The sequence below is a fragment of the Nerophis ophidion genome, linkage group LG16 (genome assembly GCF_033978795.1).
Source record: "Nerophis ophidion isolate RoL-2023_Sa linkage group LG16, RoL_Noph_v1.0, whole genome shotgun sequence".
In the NCBI taxonomy this organism is placed as follows: Eukaryota; Metazoa; Chordata; class Actinopteri; order Syngnathiformes; family Syngnathidae; genus Nerophis; species Nerophis ophidion.
The window spans coordinates 20,669,576-20,678,952 of record NC_084626.1 but is presented as its reverse complement, the minus strand read 5'-3'; the positions used below and the strand labels follow the sequence as shown (position 1 = coordinate 20,678,952).

General features: G+C 38.1%; 1 protein-coding gene across 1 annotated transcript; it reads left to right on the top strand.

Moving 5' to 3' along the window:
• The first annotated feature begins 28 nt into the window (after positions 1-28).
• On the top strand, positions 29-8,708 carry si:ch73-15b2.5 (rho guanine nucleotide exchange factor 19). The gene is made up of 12 exons (XM_061874626.1): positions 29-198; positions 327-398; positions 463-527; positions 5,844-6,118; positions 6,240-6,400; positions 6,459-6,611; positions 6,679-6,808; positions 7,794-7,868; positions 7,931-8,023; positions 8,091-8,242; positions 8,306-8,470; positions 8,539-8,708. The coding sequence occupies exons 1-12, from the start codon at positions 32-34 to the stop codon at positions 8,585-8,587; spliced, it is 1,557 nt and encodes a 518-aa protein (XP_061730610.1). The 5' UTR covers positions 29-31; the 3' UTR covers positions 8,588-8,708.
• Positions 8,709-9,377: the final 669 nt, after the last annotated feature.

Here is a 9,377-nt window from a genome sequence, read left to right as displayed (position 1 = left end):
TTGTGTGATTGCCTCCTGGCAGCAGCTTTTAATGAGCTCCAAGATGAAGCTTCTGAAGATGAAGACCATGGCTCAGTTTGACAGCATGCATGAAGGCTGCAGCTCAGACAAGATCGCTGAGCTTATTGCCTACTTTGAAGACCCTCTTCTAGGAGAGAAACCAGGACATGACCCTGTTGACCGCAGCAAGGATGACAAGTGAGAAAATTACATTGCAATTTTCCATGTTTTACTTTTGATGTGTTCTCCTGTAGTCCTGTAGATATTTCATCAGCCATCAGATCGATGGCTGAAATGAATTTATGGAGTTTTGGAAAAATGTGTAGGGTGCCGAAGTTCTCTGTTCCAGGACATGAGCGCCTCTCATCTCTGCTGACTGATCAGGAAACTACAGAAGAGTAAGACGTCACAAAAGGTGTGATCTCTGGCTTCATTAACAACTTTCTTTGTGATGGCGTGCAGGCCTCAAGATCCAGAAGAGGAGGAAGTGGCGATTGTGTCCTTCAAGTCAAAGTACATTCACATCTGTAAGTTCACTTGAGTGACCACATGGTCAAATTTGACCACAATTACTTTTGTCACTACACAAGCCCCCTCCTTTGGTACCATTGGAAGAGGTGGGCTGGTGCACGGCATGATGCCATGGAGACACAATGCAGGCGTTTCATCACTCCATGCAAGTTCTAAAAGATAACCAACACATTTCATGATACTATCAAAATCGTACATATATTCTTACTAGATACAGTGGCGGAACTAATCAGAGCCAGGGTGGGCCTTTAAATTCTGTGCCATCAGCGGGAAATACGTGTGTTTAGCTTGGTAGTCAGCACCATCACCTTTCATGCTAGCGACCAGGGTTCATGCCCCACTCAGAGCAGCAGCAAAGACTCAAAACCGCTTATGAAAGTATACCACCACTTCATTTGTTCTTGTTTCTGTTTTTTTATGCGGCAAAATCGTTGATCCACTTGTGAGTTTGGTCCTTACAAAGTGAATTGTGAGCGGCAATATAAAATAGTCAGCCATGATTTGTCCAGACTGGGGCAACCTTAAAGTCGATGTACGTCCAGCATTTGTGATTATCATAACCGTATATGGTCTAAGCTTCTCCAGGCATAAATGGTAAGATGCCTGCTATCCCCAGGTCAAAGCTGGGTGAGTCCTGACAACCGTAAGTCCCGCGCTGACCTCTGGGGCGGTGGTATGCACCTTCCCAAGCCCCACTTAGCGCCGGCCCCGACTAGATCCCATTTAAATGTGCGTGCTTAAACTAGTAGGTGAAAAGTGACATTAGGTTATTGCATTTTTGCGGACTGCATGGGTTCAATAATTTCTACACATTATCCTGCATTTTGTTGCAAAGTATGTTACTTTTTATTGTGCTCAACTTGAACTTAATTGAAGCCCGGCACACAGATACATTATGCGCAAATGTTAGCTCTGCTGCTCTAAACCAGTGGTTCTCAAATGGGGGTACGTGTACCCCTGAGGGTACTTGAAGGTATGCCAAGGGGTACGTGAAATTTTTTTTTAAATATTCTAAAAACAGCAACAATTCAAAAATCCTCTATAAATATATTTATTGAATAATACTTCAACAAAATATGAATGTTAAGTTCATAAACTGTGAAAAGAAATGGAACAATGCAATATTCAGTGTTGACAGCTAGATTTTTTTGTGTACATGTTCCATAAATATTGATGTTAAAGATTTATTTTTTTGTGAAGAACTGTTTAGAATTAAGTTCATGAATCCAGAAGGATCTCTGTTACAATCCCCGAAGAGGGCACTTTAAGTTGATTACTTCTGTGTACAAATATTTATTTATCATTTGAATTACTTGTTTATTTCTCAACAAGTTTTCAGTTATTTTTATCTTTTTTTCCAAATAGTTCAAGAAAGACCACTACAAATTAGCAATACTTTGCACTGTCATACAATTTAATAAATCAGAAACTGATGACATAGTGCTGTATTATACTTCATCTCTTCTTTCCAACCAAAAATGCTTTGCTGTGATTAGGGGGTACTTGAATTAAAAAATGTCCACAGGGGGTACATCACTGAAAAAGGTTGAGGACCACTGCTCTAAACAATTCACTAGCCCAATTGCCTACAACTTCGCCTGAACCCCTTGTGGTGGTCACGGTGCTGCCTGATCAAAAATGGCACATCAACATTACAACAATATGCCATGCGCTTTAAACGAGGAGACTGGGGATCTCTTTAGGTAAGCGTTTATTTTGCAACCGTAAATGTCCGCCACTTTGCTTAGCAACTATCTACTTAAAACACGGACCCACAGCATGCTAACTCTGCCGCTTCTACATTTATGAGACGTCCACTAGTCAATGGACGCGCCACCTTTGGCAATACAATACTGTGACACCTTGCTCTAAAACAGGGGTCACCAACGCGGTGCCCGCGGGCACCAGGTAGCCCGTAAGGACCAGATGAGTCGCCCGCTGGCCTGTTCTAAAAATAGCTCAAATAGCAGCACTTACCAGTGTGCTTCCTCTATTTTTTACATTGTATTTATTTACTAGCAAGCTGGTCTCGCTTTGCTCGACATTTTTAATTCTAAGAGAGAAAAGACTCAAAATTTGAAAATCCAAGAAAATATTTTAGACTTGGTCTTCACTAGTTTAAATAAATTCATTTTTTTTTTTTTTACTTTGCTTCTTATTACTTTCAGACAGACAATTTTAGAGAAAAGATACAACCTTAAAAATTGTTTTAGGATTTTTAAACACATACCTTTTTACCTTTTTAAATTCCTTTCTCTTCTTGACAATTTAAATCAATGTTCAAGTAAATGTATTTTTTTTATTGTAAAGAATAATAAATACATTTTAATTTAATTCTTAATTTTAGCTTCTGTTTTTTTGACAAATAATATTTGTGAAATATTTCTTCAAACTTATGATTAAAATTCAAAAAAATTATTCAGGCAAATCTAGACAATCTTTACAATCAAATTTAAACCTTATTTCAAAATCTTTTGAACTTTTAAAATTTCTGTTCTGGAAAATCTAGAAGAAATAATGATTTGTCTTTGTTAGAAATATAGCTTGGTCCAATTTGTTATATATTCTAACAAAATGCAGATTGGATTTTAACCTATTTAAAATATGTCATCAAAATTCTAAAATTAATCTTAATCAGGAAAAATTACTAATGATGTTCCATAAATTCATTATTTTTTCAAATAGATTCGAATTAGCTAGTTTTTGTCTTTTTTTTACGTTGAATTTTAAAGAGTCGGAAATGAAAATATACTGTTTCTAAATTTAATTTCCATTTTTTTCCTGTTTTCTCTTTTAAACCGTTCAATTGTTTTTTTCATAATTTATTCCCTACAAAAAACCTTCCGTAAAAAGACAAAAAAATGTACGACGGAATGACAGACAGAAATACCCATTTATATATATGTGTGTGTATATATGTATGTATGTATGTATGTATGTATGTATGTATATATATATATATATATATATATATATATATATATTATTTTTTTATTTACTAAAGGTAAATTGAGCAAATTGGCTATTTATGGCAATTTCTTTGTGTGTATCAAACTGGTAGCCCTTCGCATTAATCAGTACCCAAGAAGTAGCTCTTGGTTTCAAAAAGGTTGGTGACCCCTGCTCTAATAGTACACTCATGAGAATTACAAATCAAAACTTCAAAGTTTTATTTTGGAGTACGATTGATTGATTGAAACTTTTATTAGTAGATTGCACAGTTCAGTACATATTCTGTACAATTGACCACTAAATGGTAACACCCGAATAAGTCTTTCAATCAATGTTTATTTATATAGCCCTAAATCACAAAGTCTCAAAGGACTGTACAAACCACTACGACATCCCCCCCAAGGTTTTCAATTTGTTTAAGCCAGGGTCCACGTATATCAATTCATGGTAAAAAAAAAAAAAAAATGTTGAACAAAATTTCCCAGTGTCAAAACGCAGTAACTAGATCTAAAAATGGGTTGGATATTCCAGTTAGATTTCACGTTACAAAAAAGAAAACGACCAGTCAGCAGATTAAAAATCAGACCAAAAGCAGGTGTTTTACATTCCGGAACCGGAAGTTGCTATTTGACAACACCTTGGTCTGTGTATGTTCCATTTATTTGATTTCAAATTCTTAAATGCAAATTTCGGATTTTTTTTTTCTATTATCAGTTCTGAAACTAAATTTATGTAGTAACACTTTAAAAAAACAATGGGACGCCTGCCGAATAAAGATTAGTTATGCTAAAAACAAAGGAAAAGCTAAAATACTGCTTCCGGTTCAATTTGTCATTCCACGGATAACCACACGTTTTTGCATTTTAACATTTTTTCGATTTGTGTTTATCTGGAAAAATGTAAATCCATTAAAGGAAAACAGCACAAAATAAAATGTAACGGCAATATTAAATGAAAATCAACCCCCTTTTTTTTTTTTTTAAATTGCCATGTATGATTAAAAAAAATAAACTGTGCTAATTTTATTTTTTGATTTGGGTTTCAGAATTGGAAATAGAATGAACGGAAGGTACACGGAGCGACCTTGTAGGGACAACGTTTTGAAAATTAGTCCAAAAACTTTTGTTTGTTCTTTGATCCTGGAAAAATGCTTTATTTTTCAATTAAATTTGTTGCCGCCTTCCACCCGATTTGTAGCTGAGATAAGCACCAGCGACCCCAAAGGGAATAAGCGGTAGAAAATGGATGTATTGATAAACAATTCTGTTTTTCAAATTCCATAAATTAAATGAAAGTACCAATGCTCAAACCATACTGACCAACAATGAGTGCCAATATGGCTTATTTTAAGTACTTTAGTACCACAGAATACAAGTCCCCCAGTTTTGTTTTTGCTAGTTTTACTTTCTTTCCCCAACAAAGATTCAGGTTATGAGCCTCCTCCCACTAGTTGGCATTGTAAATGTCACACCCTGTATGATCAAATAAAACATCCTGTGGTTTAGCTCGCTAGCATTTGCTTATAGCCAGCGATGGTTATAACTGTTTTTCCAAGCATTGAAGAAAGTGTGTAAAGGACAGTGCTAAGAGGATGCTATTCATTGAATTAAAGAAATAAATCATCAAAAACATGTCTGTGTAACTTGGTGAAGCAGTTTGATTGTACAGCATTGCTTGCCTGCAACCTACTGAAGCAGAATGTGTGTAAAGGCAGCCAAACACGCTTAAAATAATATATAAACATTTTATTCATGAAATATGGAGAAGCTGCTGATGGTGATTGAAAGATAAAAGTTGGTTATTTAGCAGTTAACAATGCTAGTTTGAATCTGCTTTAATGAAGATATATTAAATTTGTCCATTTAGGGGAAAAAAACAAACATTATACAGTATTGCAATCGACTATTTGTTCACCAATATTGAGAACTGTTTTAAAGTTTTGCTTTTTTAAATCCAAGAATGTACAGGTCTACAGGGGGAAAACTTCATATATATTTTTGGGGTTGTATATTTTGTACAGTTAAATGTAGAGACAAAATCGTTTTTCGTAAAGCAGTATTGTAATTTTGGGAAAAATGCACAAATGTGTTTTGTTTTCAAGTATTGTAATATTTTGTTTAAAGACTTAAAATATGTATTTGAAAAAAATGCCTACAAATACTTTTGTAAACGCATTTTTAGTTTTTTTGTTGACTAATTCCAAATGTATAAAAAAATACATGTACGAGTACCATAGAACAAACTACATACTGATTTATTTTGTAAACCGCAGCCATGTAATTTTCCTGAGGGGTTAAAGGTGATTACTGTGGTACTTAATTGAGTTATGGCATCTAACGTAGAATTAATGTACTTTTTAGGTCCCCTCTATCAGGACTACTGTCTGCAGAACGTCAAAGAGGACCTCCAGAGACTAAACAACAAACGGTCACTGACTGAGCTGATCGCCCCGCAGTACCTGCAGGGTCTTCAATCCCGTCTGAACTTTCAACCAAGCTCACCTGAGCAGACTCTTCCACCTCCCGATGGTCACGTGATCAGAGTGTCGCCATGCATGCTGTGGCAGGACTTGGAGGAAGTGAAGGCTGCGGGTCTGCTGAGCCTCCTGACTCCTGGACAGGTCCGGCTTCAAGAGGTGTGATGCCCTCATTGCCACCAGGGGGCGTAATTACATGCTAGTAGTCTCCACCTCCGAGCAATGAAATGTTTTTCTTTCTTAACATATTTAAAAAGTCTCAATGTATTTTTTTCTTTAGTGTATGTTTGAGTTGATTGGCTCTGAGGCGTCTTACCTGAGGAGTCTGGGCGTGGCCGTGGATCACTTCTGCGCGTCCAAGGCCCTCCAACACACCTTGTCCCGGCTGGAGCATCACACTTTGTTCTCCAACATCCGTCACGTGAAGGCGGCCAGTGAGAAGTAGGAGTGCCACACTGTTCCTGTGTACATGGTTACTTTATCGTCTTATGTCCTGCAGATTTCTCATGGACCTGGAGATCCGCCTGGGGGAAAGTGTCTTCATGTCCCAGCTAGGGGACATCGTGCTGGATCACTGCCCCTCCTTCCGTACTCGCTATGTGCCTTACGTGACAAACATGATGTACCAGGAAGCTCTGGTCAAGCATCTGCTGTGAGTCACCACGCTCTTCACCGCTGAAGCGGCGTCCACGTTTCTACTTCCTGCTCGTCCTTTCCAGGCAGCACAACCCGGACTTCGTGGGTACGCTCAAGCAGCTGGAAGACGATCCGGTTTGCCAAAGACAAAATCTTAAGTCTTTCCTCGTCCTTCCTTTCCAAAGAATCACTCGCATAAAACTCATCCTGCAGGTAATTATGGAGTGAAACACACAAGGGTTTTACTCACGCCTAACGATTTGCAAGTTGAAAAAATAAAAAAATTGCAATTTAATAGGTGGTGCTGCTGAGTCAAGTTTTGCCAGTTTTATTTGTGCATGGTGTTCGCCAATAAGGACAGAAGAGGTGAAACAAGCTCAGAAGTTAGAATAAATGAGTGTTTTATGTGGGACGCTTGTCACTCGGTTGAATTGCGAAATAGCACACTATAAATTCTCTCTGGATTAGGTTGGGTTTTATTTAATGCACTGCATAAATCTTCCGTGACACTTAGGCAAACTTTATTGATCCACAAGGGAAATTGTTCCACACAGTAGCTCAGTTACAAAGATATGGAAAGGGTAATGCAGGTATAAAGTAGACTATAAATGTACTGTAGTAGACATATATATGGCGCAGTGGAAGAGTGGCCGTGCGCAACCCGAGGGTCCCTGGTTCAATCCCCACCTAGTACCAACCTCGTCACGTCCGTTGTGTCCTGAGCTAGACACTTCACCCTTGCTCCTGATGGGTGCTGGTTAGCGCCTTGCATGGCAGCTCCCTCCATCAGTGTGTGTGAATGGGTAAATGTGGAAGTAGAGTCAAAGCGCTTTGAGTACCTTGAAGGTAGAAAAGTGCTATACAAGTACAACCCATTTATCATATATATATATATATATACAAAGTACAATATTAAAGTATACGTAATGGCTGCAGCAAAAAAAAGGGCAGCCTAAAATAGAGTAGATCCAGCAAAAAAATATACATTATAAAGAGACTGAAAGTGGTCAGGTAATAGACAGATATCATAAATTGCTGGATTGAGTGCGAAATGGTGATTTTGAATCGAACACTATTGGAAGGAAGCTGAAGGAGCCTGTTGGAGTATGAGCTCCGACATGTGAATAGCTTTTGAGGGAACACTGCATGTACGTTTTTTTTAATTTATTTATTTTATCTTTACATTGTTTCCCTTCAGAGTATTCTTAAACTGACGGAAGAAAAGTCGGAGAGTTTGTTCTATCTTGAGAAAGCGAAGGAGGCCATCCATGAGGTAATGTTTGAATATTAAATGCAAATAAAATCAAGGTTGCATCAACATGGTTGCTGTGACAGATAGTGAAGGAGTGTGATGAGGGCATCCAAAAAATGAAGTTCATCGAGCAGCTGGTCGCCTTGGAGATGCTGCTGGATTTTGGCCAACTGAAGGTGGCTCTTGTGGACTTTCAAATGTTCTTATTTTGCTGGTTTGTCCTCAACCGCTTCTTTCTTTTAGGCCGTTCCTCTGGTGGTAAGTGGCCGGTTTTTGGTGCACGATGGTCCTCTGAACCAGCTGACCGTGGAGAGCAGCTACCAGACGACGAGAACATCGCTTACCAGCATCCACCTTCATCTCTTCAATGATCTTTTGATCATCTCCTCCAAAAGGTACCACATGATAATACTGAGGATTAATAATGGACGTTTTTAAAATATTTTTTTTCTTGTCAGGGAGCAGCACTTCCTGGTGAAGGACCACGCAGAGTTCCCCTCACACGTGCACATGGTGCTGCTGAAGACGGAAGCTGTGGGTTTGCCACCGAACTCCTTCGTGCTGCGTCTTTCACGCGGACAAAGTGGACGTCCGACGGCCATGATACTGGTGGCACACAGCAGGTATGATAACAATGGGGGGTTTATTAACTGCCATTAGTGGTCCAAGCGGCGTCTGCTTTGGGTTATAGGTCAGACATGGAGCAGTGGATGAAGGTGCTGCTGCATTCATTGCAATGAACATTTAAAATATTGTAGATCATGTTATCACTTTTCACTCTGCACAACTTGTCACTGATTCTCACACGTTCAAGACACTTATCACATCTTTTTACCATTTTAATAAAGCACTTTAACATTTGGCGCGTTTTTTTTTTGTTGTGTTTTTTTTGTTTCCAAACTATTAAATATTTACACTTTGGTCTATGGCACAGTTAAAAATACCTATTTACTATTGTGGGTTATATTTATATAGCACTTCACATAGTTTTAAACCCATTATCTACACATTATTTTAAGCAACATTTAAACCAGTGTGGGTGGCACTGGAAGCGGGTGGTATAGCTCCGTTGGTAGAGTGGCTGTGCCAGCAACCTGACAGTTCCAGGTTCGATTACCGCTTCCACCATCCTAGTCACTGCCGTTGTGTCTTTGGGCAATACACTTTACCCACCTGCTCCTATTGACACCACACTAGTTTTAATGTAGCTTAGATATTGGGAGTCGTCAGTTCTCAAATGGGGGTATGCATACCCCTGGGGGTATTCGAAGGGATGCCAAGGGGTACGTGAGATTTTTTTTTTAAATATTCTAAAAATAGCAACAATTCAAAAATCATTTATAAATATATTTATTGATTAATACTTCAATAAAATATGAATTTAAGTTCATAAACTTTGAAAATAAATGCAATATTCAGTGACAGCTAGATTTTTGTTTTGTGGACATGTTCCATAAATATTGATAAAAAAAATTTTTTTTTGTGAAGAAATAGAATTAAGTTAATGAATCCAGATGGATCACTATTACA

What these genes read in the sequence shown, in the direction of transcription:
- si:ch73-15b2.5 (XM_061874626.1), top strand. Translation starts at nt 32, where the DNA reads ATGAGCTCCAAGATGAAGCTTCTGAAGATGAAGACCATGGCTCAGTTT. An exon ending in GTCAAAGTACATTCACATCT is followed by an intron (nt 528 to 5,843) that starts GTAAGTTCACTT and finishes TGTACTTTTTAG; the next exon opens with GTCCCCTCTATCAGGACTAC. An exon ending in ATACTGGTGGCACACAGCAG is followed by an intron (nt 8,471 to 8,538) that starts GTATGATAACAA and finishes TTTGGGTTATAG; the next exon opens with GTCAGACATGGAGCAGTGGA.